Source organism: Manis javanica, chromosome 2, assembly GCF_040802235.1.
Source record: "Manis javanica isolate MJ-LG chromosome 2, MJ_LKY, whole genome shotgun sequence".
NCBI lineage: Eukaryota > Metazoa > Chordata > Mammalia > Pholidota > Manidae > Manis > Manis javanica.
The window spans coordinates 112,837,362-112,858,031 of record NC_133157.1 but is presented as its reverse complement, the minus strand read 5'-3'; the positions used below and the strand labels follow the sequence as shown (position 1 = coordinate 112,858,031).

Genomic DNA, 20,670 nt, shown 5'->3' with positions numbered 1-20,670 from the left:
TCACACGCCTCAACACCCAAAAAGCAAATAACCTTATTATAAAATGGGCAGAGGATATGAACAGACAATTCTCCAAAGAAGAAATTCAGATGGCCAACCAGCAAATGAAAATATGCTCCACATTGCTAATTATCAGGAAAATGCAGATTAATACCATAATGGGATATCACCTCACACCAGTTAGGATGGCCAACATCGAAAAGACTAGGAGCAACAAATGCTGGTGATGTGGAGAAAGGGGAACCCTCCTGTATTGCTGGTGGGAATGTAAACTAGTTCAACCATTGTGGAAAGCAATATGGAGGTTCCTCAAAAAACTAAAAATAGAAATACCATTTGACCCAGGAATTCCACTCCTAGGAATTAATACAAAGAACACAAGTTCTCAGATTCAGAAGGACATATGTATCCCTATGTTTATTGCAGCACTATTTAGAATAGCCTAGATATGCAAGCAACCTAATGTCTATCAGTAGATGAATGGATAAAGATGTGGTACATATACACAATGGAATACTATTCAGCCATAAGAAAGAAACAAATCCTACCATTTGCAACAACATGGATGGAGTTAGAGATTATTGTGCTCAGTGAAATAAGTCAGGCAGAGAAAGACAAATACCAAATGATTTTCCTCATTTGTGCAATATAACAACAAAGCAAAACTGAAGGAACAAAACAGCAGCAGACTCACAGACTTCAAGAAGGAACTAGCAGTTACCAAAGGGGAGGGGTGGTGGAGGGCTGGTGGGGAGGGAGAGAGAGGGATATTGTGGGGTATCATGATCAGTGCACATGGTGTGTGTGGCGTCACGGGGAAGACTGTGTTGCACAGAGAAGACAAGGAGGCACTCTGTGGCATCTTGCTACACTGATGGACAGTGACTGCAGTGGGGTATGGGTGGGGGACTTGATAATATGGGTGAATGTAGTAACCACATTGTTTTTCATGTGAAACCTTCATCAGAGTGTCTATCAGTGATACCTTAATTTTTAAAAAAAGAATTTCAGTAAAAAATAAATAAAAACTAAAATAAAATGCTCTTCGTATGTGCTCATCCCACAATAGCCAATAATGTAACTTAGTGCTGTATTAGCCTTTGTTGTGCAAATGCATTATATTGTTGACTTATATTATGTTCACAGTTAACTAGAAATGTCAGGTCTTTTTCACATGAATTCCTGACAAACAAGGTTCATCACATTTTAAGTCCTTGCAATTGCTTCTTTTATTTTATCTAAGGTAATCCAAATGCATAGTGGTTCATTAGTTTGGAGGGTTTTAATCTATTTTCCATCCTCTAAGGATTCTTTTTGAATGTTACTTCTGTAATCAAAAATATTGGTAAGTTTTCCAACATTTGTCATTAAAAATCTGAAACAACAACAAAACAAAACAAACAACAAAAAAAGAATGGTCTTCAAACCTTCTGCTTCTGACTCTCCCCAAAAGGCAGCTAAAACCTTATAAATCCTTCCACATATTTTAAACATCTCATTTTTCATATTTAGAATGTTACAAAGTATATACTTTCAGGGCATTAAATACTGACATTTTAAAATAAAACAGTCACACATTATTTCAAATAGGTCCTCTAAAAAAACTCACTGCAATTGTATAATTGCAAAAAAAAACTCAGAAAAAAATGGAAAAAACCTAAGCATCCAAAAACAGAATTAAATCATGAGGAAATCATTGCACAGAATATTAGACAGGAATTTGAAGTAATGAGGTACAACTATATATATAGGTACAGTAAGAATGGGACAAGAGAGGGAGTTTCAAGGAAAATCTTGGCTTTGTCTATGTTGGTTGACTTTTTAGAACAACAAAATACATGCAGTAATCAAGTAATCAATTTTTTTCAACAAAGAAAAGCATTTCAACTTCAATACCAAGTCTGAACCAGTGTCACGGACAAAATCACTTACCTCATCAATGAAGGCTTGTTCTGGCTCTGGCTCTATTGTTTCTACCTGAACATCATCACTAAATTGTACCGTCTTCTTCTCCGTTTTAACTGCAAAACATGTTACATTTATCTTTTCCTTATAATAAATTTGAAAATCTATTTTAAAGCATCCTTAGTTCCAGGAGAGAATTTGGTTTCTTCTTATATTCCTCTCAAGCTGAGAGACTCAATTTAAGAACCAGGTTGTAGATTTAACCAATAATGATAGAACATTACTTTGTGAAATTGTATTAATTTTCTCTTATAAACATTTTAGTTTTCATAAAAAATACTTCACTAAAATTAGGAGATGTAATTCTGAAAGGATAATTGATCACCTACTACTTACGAGAATTTAGTAAACTAGTGAACAAAAAGCAAGTTTTACATAGCATAAATGAACTTGGCAATTTAAAATAAACCCTCTTTTTAAATTATCAGACCTTACGAAGAAAAATCTCATTTGGTACACCATGCTGTTTCAGTGTAATGAATTGGAAAGTAGCTGTATGTTTTCAGCATGCCACTCAGTTTTTTCACTAGACTTTTTCCTAGGAGAATGACAACCAGGCCACTGGAGAATTTTTCAAGTGGTATTGACAGGGATCTGAATTCTTCACTAAATCAATCCATATTTTTAATTACATGACTCTTTGCAATGAAAAAATAACCATTAAGGCATCTGTAAACCATTGGCTAGAAGCCATACTTCTCTTGCTCAAGAAAGCAATCCTGTAAAACTACTCGATAGAACATCAGCTAGTCAACATAAGATTATGATTTACAAGGCAATGAGTTTTCTTGGAAATAACACTGAAAGGCACATACAGCTTTAAAAGACTGATATTCTTTTCTGGATTATTAATTTTTTATCAGTGTGGTCAATCAGTATTCATAAAAATATTAAAAATCAAGATGGAAAGGGAAGTGAAAAAGGGGTAGAATTAAGGAGGGGAAATAGTATTTATTAAACTATTAAATGTGCTTAATGAAGTACTATGTTTCCCCCAGTGAAACTTCAATACAAACGTATGAGATGTGCCCATTTTATAATCGAGGTTAACGGTAGCTTAGAAAATTAATTTTCTTTCAGGAGAAAGCTAACAAATGGCAAAACTTGGTTCTGAATAGCAATTCTCTGACTCTACTAGCCCACACTACTGGAATCTGGCCTGCGATTTTACTCTCAAATCAAGACATCATATCACATATGTAGTCTGTGTTATGTGCTTCTCTAAAAAATAAAAATAGTTTAATGTCCAACATAAGAAATATATTCATCCCATTCAAGTCATCATAAAGCAAAATTCTACATACAAAAAAATAGTTCCAACTAGCTTCATTTTCCCATGGGGTAAAGAGACATCTGATTTAGATGTTTTTGCCTTTCATAACAGAAAGCTGGCACAGCACATTGTTGCTGTCCATAAGAGATCACATGGTAGACATACTACCCTGACCATGCACAAATTTACAGTGTTTTTTTCTCATAGGGACTAATACAATTACTATGTACGTACGAGTAAGTGTGTGTGCATTGTGTGTGTGTATAAAAATATTTATATATGTATATGATAATGTGCTTTCACACTATCTTACTGCATCTCCAAAACAAAAACAAGGTAAATAGGGCAGGTCTTTCTACTTGACACATTAAGTAAAGTGGGTTCCTGTTTCTTCATGAAAAGTGATGCTACAAGAATCACGCTAACACTCCTTTTCCAAGCTTAAGAATTCAACTCTATTACATAAACTCTGATGTTTCTCTTAGGTGGTCGATAGTGAAACATATGAGAAGAGTTTGAACATTTATATCAATGCTGCATGCTATATGATGGGAAAAAACATGAGAGATGGCTACATCAGCTACATGAGATTTTGGATCTCATCCTCAACAAAAGTCCAAGGCAATTCAATCCTCTCCAACAGGTGATTCAGGAAAAAAAAAAAAAAAATCAAAACTCAAAGCCAAAAAACAAACAATAAACCCACCACCGTCAGCCTAGGTTACAAAGTAGGCATGTTATACACACCACTTAAACAAGGTTCTATAATATGTTTTTGAGTTCCAACAAAAAGAACTCCATTAAATGAATGGGTATCAGGAATCTGTCTCTATAAAAATGGCAAAGTCAACGCGCAGTAAATATGAAGGGCACTGCTTTACCTAAGATGAACATTAATGTTTGGTTTCTTGTAAAATCGCCTTTTCTTGAAAGTGATACATAGACAAACACACACTTATTAATCATTTATTGTATAAATATTTATATAGTCTGTATTCTGGAAAGTATTCAGTACTAGGTACTGCTGGAAATGAAAAGATGACAAAGATGAAAATCCTCTCTTAAAATTCTTGTAAACTAAAGACCCAAATATCTTGCAGCTTTCAACTTTTCTCTAACCCCTTCTACCTGGTATTATAGAAGGACAAGATGAGTTAAAGTATTTTGCCAGACAACTGTAGCTTATCAACTTATAGACAAACACTCTTAAAATTCTAAACTTCTCAACTGCTAACAGAAATCTTTCTAGACTAGAACATATGTTTACTTGAATAGGAGATTATGACTTAATCTTGACGACGTGAACACATCATTATAAAGATGCATTAAAGTACATTATTATGTAGAAATATATAGTGAACTGTCATACCAACATTCTAATAGGCTGCCAGCAATTAAAATCTGCCACTGTTGTGCCTGCCAGTGATATCACTTCACCTCCTTGGCCCCACTTTCTATTTTATTTCTCCTAGTCAGTAAATCAAACAAAAAGCTATTTATATGACTAGTTATGGCTCTTTCTGAATATCTGACATGGGGACTTAGGAAAGCCATTAAGTTGCTTAGAGGTCACTGCTTTCAAGTTTGGGGCTAGCCACGAGAGAAATGTCTCAACTTTTGATTAGGAAGCATTCTCAATGAGTTTGCTCATTTGTCACACTTTTATCACCTGATAATGAAAAATGTAATGCATAAATTCCATAACACTTTTTATTCTCCATTTTTACAATATATATATATATACTTATTTATTTAGAAATATATATATATATTTATTTATTTATTTATTTATATTTAGAAAAATCCACAGCCTGTCTATAATCTTGGTAGTTATATTTATTTATTTATATTTAGAAAAATCCACAGCCTGTCTATAATCTTGGTAGATCATTTCAATTCTTGGACAATTAGACAATTTACTGGTAGGGAGTTGCATGTTTAATGAACACACTGGAAGCACTAACATTTCAGAGTCCCTGTTGCAGAAAGTTGAATTTACTCAATTTACATTAAGAAGAGGATTATGTATTGTCATCCACTGACAGAATGGAAAATACTTACTCATTTCTGGTTCAGCAGTGAGATCTGCAGTCACAAAATTTGAGGGAAATAACCCCATGCCTTGATGGGTTTCACCTTTCCACCAGTTGGGATCACTATGAGGAACAAAAAAGAATGCTTTACTATAATTAAGATACTTATTTCTATAAATCTTTACCTTTTATAAATGTTAAGTGTTTAACTTACATCATTACCAAATTTGAATCCCACAATAATCCAGTGGAGGTGAAAAATGAAATGTAACATTGTTAGAAATAAGAGAGGAGGTGTCAGAGAAGTTAATAAGCTATGAAACACACAGTTCTTTATATTTTGGAAGGCTGGTGAATGCTTTCAGGATTTAATATAAGGCTCCGAATCACTCTTTAAAAAAGACGTCTCCACACTTAAAAATTGTCAACTTCACGTAGTTCATGGGTGACAGTATAGAATCCTTTCATTATAATAAGATATATGGTAGCTTTCAATCCAAATCTCCATTTCTAAACTAATGCTTTCTCTAACACATATTAGCAAATTTTCCCCCACACAACAACACCACGTATGACAGATGACACTGTTTACAGCACAAAATGTTCACAAGGATCACACGCCCAGGTACATACCCATGGTTCACCATTGTGTCCCCTGTGCCCAATATAAGGAAAGCTAGCAAGCTCTAAATAAATACTTGTGAATGAATGAATAATCAAGGTTTTGTGCAATTTCCAGCTCAAACTTCACATCATTATCTTACACTCAAGAAAACATATTACCATAAGTGTGACAGTATAGGAATAACTTTAAATCTATTTGAAATTTTTTAATTACTTGCAAATTTTAGTACTTATCATTAATAATAATCAGTAACAATTTTCAAGTAAACATTAAGCCACAGTAAAAAACAGATGTATTGCCTCCTCTAAAATGTAAGTGTACATAATTTCATGTAAAATTCATTTGTTTCAGATATACTATTCTGTGTAAATAAATATATTATGTATTTCTTATAAATTCCTTAAATATATATACATATTCAAACTATTTTCTAAAATCTGAAATTTTCTCATTGAATAATCTGTATTATTAGATAGAACCACAAATGAATAGACTAAATTAGGCTGCCAAAATAAACAGATGAGAAAAAAAATTAAACTACAAAATAAGAATCCAAACAGTATGACACAAGCAAAGCAACCATCATACAGAGAAAAGTATCTGTGTTAATATTTTTTAATACATTTGGTAATGGCATTCAACAGGAATAATATGAAACAGAAGGACTATGTAACATATTTTCATATGAATGTTCAATATAATATTAACCATCACCTGTCATCAAGGACTGTAATAATTTCTCCAGCTTTAAAAGTAAGTTCATTATCTTCAGCAGCTTCAAAGTCGTATATAGCACGAACTTTTCGGCCTTCGTGCTGGTGGTTAGTTAGGAGATTGGATGTGCTTGGATACAAAGTGGAAAGAGTGGTTGTCTGTTGCCTTTGTTCCTTCAGGGATAACTCAATGGCTAGAAAATAATGGGTTTTAAAAGACCCAAAATATTAATATATCCAATAATCAAAAGAAGTACAAAAAGACACCTGAAAGTAAAAAGTATCCTTTCACTAGTGTAACTGTAAACTACAACATACCCTGATATTATACTGAACAAAAACCATTTCATCAATTTTACTCATTCATTCACAACTAAAAGTTTAAAAATAACAAAAAAAAATTGAACAGCACAGTGACATTTCTACTGAACAGATAAAATTTAAATTTTTCTGTGTAATAAAAAGACAAACTCTCAGATCCATTAAAAAAAATTTTGCTGCAGATATTTTATATTTTATCTTTTCAGTATATTTCTGGAGCTCAAGTATCCAAAATGATAATCAAAATCACTTGGAAAGTCAAGAGTACCAAATCTCATTAAGGACTTAACTAAATCAGGCCCACAAAGGTAGTATCTGAGAACCTGTATTTTATTGCTCCAAAGGTAATTCTTACATAATCAGTCTGGGAATTGGAATTTGGAAATAACTAGTCCCACACATAACAAATCCACCAAAATAAAATGGATTCCAAATGTGCCTCCTCTCTCTCTACCACTCCTCCCCTAATGAGAGTCATTACCATGTGTCACTCAGGCTCTGCAATGTAACCTTAATGTAATCAATCTTGATAACCCTGATTTCAACTCAAACCATAACTCCTTCCCTTCCATCTCTGTTCTAGATCAATAAGAGACCTGATGGGAAAGCAAAACCTTAAAACTATCATTAGAAAATATAGAAAATATCTTTTAGGAACTTGGGGTAGGGAAAAATATATGAAGACACAAAAAAAGCAAAAATCCTAAAAGAAAAGAAAAAATTTTGACATCAAAATCTAAAACTGCTGTTTGACAAAACATACAATTTAAAAGTTAAAAGTATAAGCCAAAAACCAACAGTAGACATCTATAATAAATACAACAGGCAAAAGATAACATCCAAAATAAAGACTTTCTACATATAATTATTAGAAAAAAAAGACTCAATAGAAAGAATAGCTAATAAACATACAAAAAAGGGACTCAGCCTCACTATTAATCAAAGAAATAAAAATTTAAAAATTTAAAGTTCTACATCATTTTAAGCCTATCAGATTTAAGTTTCAAATGACAATACCACATGTCAGATTAAAAATAAAAATAGTTAAGAGCTTTCATACATTGTTGATGGAAAAGAAAATGACACAACTATTTAGGAAAGCTGAAGATATACCTCCCATGAACCACCAATATTGCTTTTAGTCACACAAAATAGTCATACACAAACACACACAGACACACACACACACACACAAGAAAAGGTACAGGGGATACTGAATACACACTTACTATAGTAAAAAATGGTCAGGAAACTCAAATGTCCATCACTAGGTGGATAAATTACAGTATATATTTGCTCACACACTGGAATATTATACAGCAGTTAAAACAAATGGAACTTGATATATATGTCTCATGAACAGATCTCAAGCATATTACCACACACAAAAAACACATATTGTTGCACTATAGATGGTAATTAGGGTGTACTACTTACAGAAAAAGAATTTATTGAACATAAAGAAGTATTTGGTTTTGTTTATGGATATACAGTGTAGTAAAAATATTATAAATATAGGCTGAAAAAAGGACACATATAATAGTAGTTGTCTCAGAAGAGGAAAGAAGTGATATTGAAGAGAGGACAAAATAGATGTGAGTTTTAGCTGTAAAGTCTTATTCTTTTACTTGTAAAAATCTCTGGGAAAAAAATATTAAGCAAGAGTCCTAATTTCTTCCCACTATCAGAGACTTAAAAACTTACCTTTTGCTAAATCTTCTTCTTCTTTTTTATTGGCCACAGTACGAGGATCTTTGGCTACCAGACCTGGGCTTGCTTTCGCTTGTTCTGCAGCCTAACACAAAAAAAGAACACAGTACTTGAGGGTTGTTCTCAAATTTTCCTTCTCCCACCTAATCTGAGAACTTGCAAGATCCTACTTATCAATCTATCATAGACTTCTGAATAAGAAAAAATTACAAACTGGAGCAGCCTCCACTTTGAAAGGAGGGGAAAAGTTAGAATTGGAGAAAACAAACTGAGACAATTGGATAATGAGGGATGATAGCCTAATCACACCCTCCAGATCTGTGAAGTTGATAAACTAAAAGCAGACAGTAGGCAAAACAGAGAAGACACTAACTGAAGGAAGATTTACAAATTTTTAGAAAATTCTAAAATCAAAAAAGTGGGTGAGCAAGGGAAGGAGAGGGTATTTTAAAAACAAAATTTTGGAAAATTTAAAGTACCAATTGAAGAGTTACATTTTATTGCCTCCTTCCAGGTTAAAAATCAGGCTGTTACCTTTAGGAACCCCAATTTATATGTAACAATATCAGTGCTCATAAAATACCATTTGTAAACCAAACACAAGTACTTAATTCTGACAATATATTCCTTTCTTAAGCATATTTTGTAGACAAAGTTGTATACAAGTAAATATGTACATAAATTGATTCACACTTATACAATTACAAGCTTCTAAGCCTCAATGGCCTCTGAGGTTTTTTGCAGGGCTATCAAGACAAATCAGACTCTAGCCTCACCATCAACCATTCTGTCAGTTACTGGAAACTGCAGCATATATATATATATATATATCTACTGGCACTTCAACACCTCTAACACACACTTGCTTCTACTTATAATATCTTCTCTGGCTCCTTTTATTCCATCCACATTTTTCTGACTGAGTTTCAATTCACTGGTCAGTAAACAGCTAAAATAATACTTGCTCAATAAGGATCCCCTCCTCTGTGTTCTGTTAATAACACTTCCACAAAGTACTATAATATGGGTAGTTAAAAATGCAAATCGTGGCGTCAGGGAAACATGGATTCAAATCCCAGATCCACCACTTTCTAAAGTATTGGCTTGGTATGTTGACCTTTTTGTGCCTTAAGTTCATCTACAAATCAAGGATAGACGTTGAGGGGATTAAATTAACATGCAGCCTCCAAGATCAGGTGGAATGGTTGGGGTGGGGGAGGGGTGGGGGACCCATTCAGAAGAAGAACATTATTTCCTGATATTTATAATATATGTAGAATTAATGCATGTCATACATATAATAACTATAGCATAAAGAATGCTGAAATGGGAAGTAAATCCTGTACAGTTGTGAGGTTTCTACATTTTACATGAATACTAACTCAAAACACACTGTGAAAACTTACAAGTATATTATAAATTCCAGAATAACCAATAAATAAAAACTGGAATTCTAAAAAATACTTAAACTACCATGTACAACATCTAGAATAATGCCTTACACAAAATGACAGACAGTAAATCTCAGTTTCTATTAAAATTATCTGCTTACATGTCTGACTCCATAACCAGGCTGTATATGCCTTGAAGGTGTATGTGCCTAAATATTAATTACAAACAATCCATAGAAGATTATTGAGTAATAAAAGGCAAAATATTCAACATTATAGTAAAATACAGTTCTATATTCTTCACTCATTACATTCTAATTGCAAGCAAATGAGCATGGCATTTATATTGAGTAAAGCTGATTAGAAAAAAAGCTCTTTGTAGTTCACTGAATACACCTTTAAGCATTCTCAATTCTGATCCATCACTAGTTGTAATCATCTTCAGATAATGTTTTAATTATCATTCATATCTGAAATGCTTCATCAGAGGCAGTTTTTCATTATACATGAATTTTTTTCACAATATGGTTAATTTCACAAAACAGACATATTGATCTTTTGTGGTCTGTGAAGGAATCTCTACTGGTTAGAAAGGAAGTAGAGACAATATACTCAAAGTATTAAAAGGAAAAAACCTACAACCACATACACTCTATCCAGCAAGGTTATCATCCAGAATTGAAGGGGAGATCAAGAATTCGTTCCCCAGATAAAAGCTAAATGTGATCATCACCACTAAACTGCCTGTACAAGAAATAATAAAGGGATTAAGTGGAAAAGAAAAGGCCATAACTAGAAATAACAAAATACAGGACCAAAAAAACTCACAGGTAAAGGCAGACATATAGTAAAAATACTGTATCAACCACTTATAAAGCTAGTATGAAGGTTAGAAGACAAGAGTAGTAAAATTAGCTATATGTACCATAATTAGGGATACACAAAAAAAGATAAAAACCAAAACATGCAGAAGAGGGGAAGCAAAACTGTAGTTCTTTTAGAATGCATTTGAACTTAAGTAACCAACTTAATAGAGACTGCTATATACATAGGTTGTTACATATGAACCTCATGGTAATTACACACCAAAGACTTACAGGAGACATACAGAAAACAAGGATAAAAGAATCCAAACATAACACTAAAGAAAGTCATCTATTCACAAGGGGAGAGACCAAGAGAAGAAGAAAGGAACAGAGAAGAACTATAAAAAAACACAAAACAACGAACAAAATGGCAATAAATACATACCTATCAATAATTACTTTAACATAAATGGACTAAAGAAGACATACAGATGTACAACAGGCTCATGAAAAGATGCCCAATATCACGTATCACTAATCATCAGGGTGATGTGAATCAAAACCATAAAAATATAAACTCACACCTGTCAGAATGGCTTGTATAAACAAGACAAGAAATAAAAGTGTTGGCAAAGATGAGGAGAAAGGGGTACCCTTGTGCACCTTTGCTAGGAATGTAAATTAGTGCAATTGCAATGGAAAATACTATAGATGGACCTCAAAAACCTAGTGAATAAACATTAGCCTTAAACAACACATGAGACTTGATGGACTTCATAGCAAAAAAAAAAAAAATTGGGCAATTGGACAGAGTACCTGAGTTGACATACCTATTTTTTTTTCATTGGTAGATGAAGGGGATTAAGAGGTACAATCTTCCAGTTATAAAATAAATAAGACACAGGGATGTAATGTACAATACAGAGGATATAATCAGTATTGTCATAACTTTGCATTGTGATAGACAGTAAATAGACCTATTGTGGTAGCCATTTTGTCATGTATATAAATTTCAAATCACTATGCTTTATACCTAAAACTAATATAACATAATCTATCTCAATTATTCTTCAATAAAAAAATGAAGGAAGTGCAGAAACAAGCTATAGTAAGATGTACATTCCTGAACTACACACTCTTCAAAGTTCTCTTCTATCATCAGGTTCTACAAATGGCAATGATACTTTTCTTCTTAATGTCAAATGCAGTAGCAGGGAGAGCATATCTTATGTCAAAAGTTAGTGCTAAAAGGTGTGTCAATGCTGATATAACAAGCTTTCCAAGTAGTCTTACAGGATACCAAGAGAATAAATAGCAAATAATTCACACACATACAAAAATTAGTACTAAAAGAACTGCAACAACCTGAGTTAGGTGACAAAAGTATGAATTTTCTCAAATTTTTATATTATTTTCTTCTGTACTTGGATGAAAAAATATACCTTAAAATAATCCTTGATGTGTGGAAAAAGATGGCAGAATAGGAAGGCAAGGCAGAAACCTCCTCCCAAAAGCTCATAAAAGAAAATATAGCAAATACAACTAAACCTGAAAACGACCTGAAGACTGCAGAACAGACTACTTACACCTGAGGAAGAAGATACGACCACACAGAAAAGGGTAAAGTGAAAGAACCAAGATAGAATGGGACCCAAGCCCTCCCCACAATCCAGCCAACAGGTGGGAAACAGAGGAATGGATCAGGGAGGGGTAGGAACCCAGGAACACTGCACACCTGGCCCTGGAGATATGCTCTGGGAGCACAAGCCAATTATACTGGGTTCCGATGATTAGCTGGGCTGGACACCAGGGACAGGTGGAACACTCTGGGAAGCTAGGACTCCAGCCACTGTGGAGGACAGGCATGCTCCGTTGTCAGTCCTGAGACTCAAAACAGAGGAAGCAGTTTGAAAGACTTGCCAGCAGCAGGAGGGGTACCAGAGGGGTGAGGGTTGGATGGAGCTCTTTCCTCAGGAGAAAGGGAAGGTGGAGGATACCTCCCCAGCCGTTCCTTGGACCAAAAGATTGGGAACTCTCGGGAGCCCCACACTCCATCCCCCTTGCTGGCAATGCAGCCCCAAGGCTCTTCCCTGCAAGTGCTGCTTGTAGAAAACCCACTTGGCACAGCAGCAGCATCAGACTTTGCTGTCTGGCAGGCAGAGGGAGACTCTCCTAGCATCCTTGGCTTCATTTCAGCCCAACTAGGGAGGTGCCTGCATAAGCCAGCCCCAAGAGCTCCTTCCTCCCTGTGGGTGTACAATCACGGTGCTGCATGACCAGCCTGGGCAGAGCTGCACTTCACCCTGCCCACCCGATCATCCCTGCAGCCCTGCCATTTCTGTAAGCCAGGCAGATGGAGGCTCTGCCCACAGTGAGCTCAGCAGAGACTCTTGAACTGATAACAAAAGCAGTGGCTGAAGCAAACTGTCAAAACAGACAGACTCCACCCACTGCATGCCAAGAACTGGGGACCCAAGAAATAGAACCAGATCCTAGAGAGTAAAGAATCTTGAGCTTCTAAACACCATAAGATGTCTTCTTCATAAAACTGTTACTCCAGAGGCCAGGAAGCATAGCAGAGACATCTAATACAAAGAAAGAAACACAGAAACCTTGACAAAATGAGTAGGCATAGGAATATGATCAAACAAAACTACAAGACAGAATCCCAGAAAGATGATTAAACAAAACAGATCACCAATCTTCTAGATAAGCATATCAAAGAAAAAGTCATAACATGCTCATAGATTTACAAAAAGCTATTCAAAACCTCAGGGAGGACTTCAACAAAGAGACAGAAGACCTGAAAAAGAGCCACTAAGAGCTGAAGAATACAGTATCTGAAATGAAACATACAATGTAGGGATTTAAGACTAGATTAGTAGAGGAGGTAGAGGAGATGGTGAAAAGATAGAAATTAGAGAATAGGAAAACAAAGAAGCTGAAGAACACAGAGAAGAGAGGATCTCTAGGAATGAAAAAATGATGAGAGTTATGTAACCAATCCAAATGAAACAATACTTGCATAAATAGGGTACCAAAAGGAGAAGGGAAAGAAAAAGGATTAGAAAGTTTCTTAAAGGAAGTAATTTTTGAAAACTTCCCCAATCTGGGGAAAGGAAATAGATACTCAGGTGATGGAAGCACAGAGATCCCCTAACAAAAATAACCCTAATGTAAGTCTGGGGGGAGGAAATCCCAGGGCAAAATACCTCTAAATACAAAATCAGCCAAAGGGAGAAATAAAGTTAAAAATCTGTTTATTCTTACACACTGCAGTCCAGCCTATCTCTCTCTCTTGCTCCAGGAGCAGCAAAACAGGCACCCCTCTCTCCTCTCGGGTACAGATAAGTCCCTCAGTTGCCCAGGTAATACCCATTGATATGGAGGTGAACTTCTCTCCACCCCTTATGCAAATCCACTAAAACCATACTTCTCTCCACCCTTGAGCTCCCATTGATATGCAAATATACTAAAACCAGGCGTGATATTCTGGAGGTATTACAATTTTACCCACACCTAGGAAGAAAACACCAAGACATATAATAATAAAATGGCAAAGATCAAGGATAAACAGAGAGTGCTGAAAGCAGTCAAAGAGAGAAAAAAGATGATTTATAAAGGAAATCCCATCAGGCTATCAGAAGACTACTTAAAACAAACTCTGCAGGCCAGCAGAGAGTGGCATGATGTACTTAATGTACTGAAACAGAAGGACCTTCAACCAAGAATCCTCTACCTAGCAACATTATCATTTAAATTTGAAGCAGGTATTAAACAATTTCCACATAAACAAAAGCTGAAGGAATACACCACCACTAGGCCAGCCTTAGAGGGTATGTTAAAGACAATGCTATAGATGGAAGTGACTCAAAGGCTAAATAGCTTTCACTAGTGACAATAAACCCACACTAAAGGTAGTAGAACTAACTGCCAAGCAAGTACAAAATTGAAACAAAACAAAAGAGCAAAATCAATTTATACACAAAATCAGTCAAGGAATACACAAAAAAAATGCAGATTATGACATCTAATATGAAAAATGTGGAGGAGGAAGAAGGAAAAAAGTACTCAGATTGTGTTTGAAATAGACTAATCAGCAATTTAAGAGAGACTATTATATAGTAAGGAAGCTATGCTTGAACTTTTGTAAACCACAAAAGTAAAGCTTACAATAAATACACACAAATAAAAATACTTTTTTAAAAGAAAGAAATCCAATTACAATACTAAAGACAACCATCAATAACAAAAGTGTATGAGAGAAAGAAAGGAACAGAGAAGACCTGTAAGAAACAGCCAGAAAACAATTAATAAAATGGCAAGAGGTATGTATCTATTAATAATTACCTTAAATGTTGCTCCAATCAAAAGACAAAAAGCAGCAAAATGAATACAGAAACCAGACCCATCTACATGCTGCCTACAAGAGATTCATTTCAGACCCAAAGACATACACAGACTAAAAGTGAAAGGATGGAAAAAGATATTCTATGCAACTAATAGGGAGAAAAAAGGAGGACATTATATAATGATAAAGGGATCAGTCCAACAAGAGATATAATCATTATAAATATCTATGCACCCAACACAGGAGAACCTAAATATGTAAAACAAGTACTAATAGGATTAAAGGGGGAAACAGATGGCAACACATTCGTTTTAGGAGACTTTTAACACACCACTCACATCAGTAGACAGATCAATAAGACAGAAAATAAGTAAGGAAACAGAGGCACTGAACCATATATTAGATAGAATGGACTTAACAGATATCTACAGAACATTCCACCAAAATGCAGCAGGACACACATTCTTCTGAGTGTACATGGAACATTTTCCAGAATAGATCACATACTATGCCACAAATCAATAAATTAAAAAAGACTGAAATTGTATCAAGCAGCTGCTCAGACCACAATAATATGAAACTAGAAATAAATTACACAAAGAAAACAAAAAAGCCTACGAACAAATGGAGGCTAAGTAACATGCTTCTAAATAATCAATGGATCAGTGAACACATTAAAACAAAAACCAAGCAATACATGGAGACAAATGAAAACAAAAACACAACAGCCCAAAATCTGTGGAAGGCAGCAAAGTCAATACTAAGAGGAAAGTACATAGCAATACAAGCTCACCTCAAGAAACAAGAACAATCCCAAATAAACAGTCTAAAATCAAAATTAAAGAAACCAGAAAAATACAAATGAATCCCAAAGTTAGTAAAAGGAGGGACATAATAAAGATAAGAGAATAAATAAATAAAGTAGAGAATAAAACAATAGGAAAAAGAAATCAATGAAACCAGGAGCTGATTCTTTTGAGAAATAAACAAAATAGATAAACCTCTAGCCAGATATATCAAGAAAAAAAGAGAATGTACACACATAAAAAGAATCAAAAAATGAAGAAGGAATAATCACAAAAGATATCAGAGAAATACAAAGAATTATTAGAAAATACAATGAAAAATTATATGCCAATAAATTGGACAACCTAGCAGAAATGGAAAACTTCCTGGAAAAGTACAACCTCCCAAGACTAACACAGGATGAAATAGAAAACCTGAATAGACCAATTACCAGGAATGAAATGAAATTGGTAATCAAAAAACTCCCCAAAAACAAAACTCCAGGTAGATGGCTTCACAGTCAAATTCTACCAAACATTTAAAGAAGAGCTAATACCCATCCTTCTTGAAGTATTCCAAAAATTAGAAGAGGAGGGAATACTTCCAAACTCATCCTATAAGGCCAGGATCACTCTACTACCAATATCAGACAAAGACACCACACAAAAAAATTATAAACCAATATCCCAAGAGAACAAAGATGCAAAAATCCTCAACAAAATATTAGCAAGCCAAATTCAAAAATACATCAAAAAGATCATCCATCATGACCAAGTGGGATTTATTCCAGAGATGCAAGGACGGTACAATATTCTACATCCATCAATATCATGCATCACATTAACAAAAACAAGGATTAAAAACAACAAGACCATCTCCATAGATGCTGAAAAAGCATGTGACAAAATTCAACATCCATTCATGATAAAAACTCTCATCAAAATGCGTACAGAGGGTAAGTACCTCAACATAATAAAGGCCATATATGACAAACCCACAGCCAACATCACACTTAATAGCGAAAAGCTGAAAGCTCTTCCTTTAATATTGGGAACAAAACAAAGATGTCCATGCTCACAACTTTTATCCAACATAGTCCTAGAGGTCCTAGACACAGCAATCAGATGAAAACAAAGAGGGTAACAAATCAGATGAAAACAAAAGATGGGTAAGGAAGAAGTTAAAAAATCACTCTTTGCAGATGACTTGATATTATATATAGAAAACCATAAGGAATCCACAAAAAAGCTACTAGAACATATACATGAATTCAGCAAAGTTGCAGGATACAAAATTAATACACAGAAATCTGTGGCTTTCCTATATATGACCAATGAACTAGAAGGAGAAATCAGGAAAACAACTCCACTTACAAATCCATCAAAAAAAATAAAATATTTATGAATAAACCTAACCAAGGAAGTGAAAGACCTATACTCTAAAAACTACAAGACACTCATGAAGGAAATTAGACACCAATAAATGGAAATATATCCCATGGTTATGGGTAGGAAGAATTAATATTGTCAAAATGGTCGTCCTGCCCAAAGCAATTTACAGATTCAAGGCAATTCCTATCAAAATACCAACAGCATTCTTCAACAAACTGGAACAAATAGTTCTATAATTCATATGGAACCACCAAAGACCCCAAATAGCCAAAGCAATCCTGAGAAAGAGTAACAAAGCTGAGGGAATTACATTCCTTGACTTCAAATTCTACTACAAAGCCACAGTAATCAAAATAATTTGGTACTGGCACAAGAACAGACCCATAGATCAATGGAACAGAATAGAGGGCCCAGATATAAACCCGCACATTGATGATCAATTAATACACAATAAAGGAGTCATGAATATACAACATGGAAAAGATAGCCTCTTCAACAACTGATGTTGGGAAAACTGGACAGCTACATGTAAGAGAATGAAACTGGATTATTGTCTAACACCATACACAAAAGTAAACTCAAAATGGATCATAGACCTGAATGTAAGTAATGAAACCATAAAACTCTTAGAAGAAAACACAGGCAAAACACTCTTGAATGTAAGCATGAGCAATTTTTTTCCTGGACACATCTCCTTGCACAAGGGAAAAATAAAAAATGAACAAATGGGACCTCAGCAAACTGTAAAGCTTCTGTACAGCAAAGGACACCATCAGCAGAACAAAAAAGGTATCCTACAGTATGGGAGGATGTTTGTAAGTGACTCATTTGATTAAGGGGTTAACATCCAAAATATACAAAGAACTCATATGTCACAACACCCAAAAAACAAAAATCCTGTTCAAAAAATGGGTGGAAGACCTGAACAGACACTTCTCCAAAGAAAAAATGCAAATGGACAACAGGCACATGAAAAGATGCTGCACCTTGCTAATCATCAGGGAAATAATAATTAAAATCACCATGAGATATCACCACACACCAGTTAGAATGGCCACTATCCAAAAGACCTGAAACAACAAATGCTGACAAGGATGTGGGAAAAAGAGAAACCCTCCTATACTGTTGTTGGGAATACAAACTAGTGCCAATGTTGTGGAAGGCAGTATGGAGGTTCCTCAAAAACTAAAAATAGAAATACCATTTAACCCAGTAATCCACTCCTAGAAATCTACCTGAAAATAATGAAATTCCTGATTGAAAAGAAATATGTACCTCTTTGTTTATCACCACACCATCTACAACAGTCCAGATATGGAAGCAACCTGTGTGTCCATCAATAGATGAATGGACAAAGAAGACGTCGTACATAGACACAATGGAATATTATTCAGCCGTAAAAAGAAAAAGAAATCCTGCCATTTGCAACAACATGGATGTAGAGGGTATTGTGCTGAGTGAAATAAGTAGGGCATAGAAAGACAAATACTGTATGATTTCACTTAGTTGTAGAATATAAAAACAAAGCAAAACAGAAGGAGTAAAATAACAGTAGACTCAGACACTAAGAGTGACTAGTGGTTACCAAGGGGGAAGGGTTGGGTTGGGGTGGGGAGAGGGGGAATAAAGGGGCACAATAATTCACCGTCACAATGTAAGTTGTTCATGGGGACTGTTGAACCACTGTGATGTTGATTTGAAACCAACATAAGATTGTATATTAATGACACTTTAATAAAAAAAGTAATCTTCACATTTTCAAGGCTTTTGTTAAGTATGCTAACAAAGACCTAGTTTGAGTAAAATGTGGTAATGACTTTACTGCTAGATGAACTTGTGCAATTGATCCTAGATAATACATTTTTCATTAAACATGATGCTCTTTGCAAACACGGCTTTTGATAACAAGCTTTTCAGAAACCAGTATAAAAAACTGTCATTCTACCTCATATTTACTTTATATGAATTTAAAATATTTATTGGGGCTGGAAAATAGCAGAAAATTACCTTTCACTTATTTTATAACATCTTGATAAAAAGGAAATTTTACTATGGCTGATCTATGTCCTAAATCTTTTGAACAGGACATTAACCAAATTTCTATGCCAGTCAGTAAGTAAATGCTCTTGCCAGTGTTCACTCCACTCTTGTCCTTTGAAACCTAGTCTGGACAAACACATATCCACTAACCTCTATATCAAACGGAAGGCAGGATCGTGTAGTGGAAAGAACACTGGATTGAGAATCAGGAGGCCTGTGTTCTAGTTCCAGCTCTGTCAACTACTAGCTGTGGCCCTGGGCAAGTCACTTAACCCTTCTGGGTCTCTGTTTCCTCATCTGTAAAATGAGGGGGTTGTATTAGAGAATTCCTATAAGTTGTTCCCACAGCTATCTGAGATTCTAGGTTAACCAAACAAAGCTTATCAGATCATTCTTCTTCTTCCTTCGTTATTAGAACAAGTCCTCTCATGCACTGAAATGCAGTTTTTACTTGCACTGCAAGCTGTACTCATCAGCAGTGCTTCTCAAACTTTAACGAGCATAAAGAATTAACCAGGGAGCTTGCAAAAATGGAGATAATGAATCAATAGGTCTGGAATGGGACCTGAGATGCTGCATTTCTATCTAGGCTTCCAGCTGCTGGTGATGATGATGATGATGGGAAACAAACCACATTTTAAGTAACAAGCTCTAGAACAGGTTCGCAGTACAGAAACTGCAAATTGAGCATCTACACTCTTTGGTTCTCTGTAGTGAGTCTACTCTTTGAAAATTAAACATTGCTGCTGTCAAGGAACTTTTAAATATCGCGGATTATTCTGCATAAAATTATTCCTTAATTATTCGGATTTTGGAAATTATTCTAAGAGTATTAAAGGCCAGCCATCAATTATGAATGAATACTTCTCAAAGACATAATTTATCATCATAAAACTATTCATAAACAATTTTTTTCAAGAAAGAGGAAAAATACCTATCCTACCTTCATCCCCTGAATATATTTCTAGAACTCCACATCTCAGGAATATTCAGATAAACTAGAAGTGCCTTGGGAGGAAAATCTAGGTAAGTCTCGACGATTCACTTCATGATTCCCTGAACTGGTCACAACCGTGAATGAAGCCTCCACAGCTGTGCTCATGCTTTCACTCTACTCATTATATTGTACCCTCATCCACACAGTGGGGAAAGACAGTACAGTAGATTACCACACATTTTAAGTGCCTTTGATTAGCGGGGCATCCTAAAGGATGGTTACCCAGAATAGAAAAAGAAAAAAAGATACCTTTCATTTTTTTTCTATA

At 34.9% G+C, this 20,670-nt stretch overlaps 1 protein-coding gene across 8 annotated transcripts in view; it reads right to left on the bottom strand.

Moving 5' to 3' along the window:
- LOC108401140 (signal transducing adapter molecule 1) overlaps positions 1-20,670 on the bottom strand; it is a 107,334-nt gene that overhangs the window by 15,707 nt on the left and 70,957 nt on the right. For all 8 annotated transcript variants that reach the window (XM_073229132.1, XM_073229133.1, XM_073229134.1 and 5 more), the window contains 4 exons: positions 8,635-8,725; positions 6,611-6,803; positions 5,300-5,394; positions 1,933-2,021 (listed from right to left, as the gene is read on the bottom strand). In XM_073229132.1, coding sequence (XP_073085233.1) covers positions 1,933-2,021; positions 5,300-5,394; positions 6,611-6,803; positions 8,635-8,725 — 468 coding nt within the window. The remainder of the gene's footprint in view (positions 1-1,932; positions 2,022-5,299; positions 5,395-6,610; positions 6,804-8,634; positions 8,726-20,670) is intronic.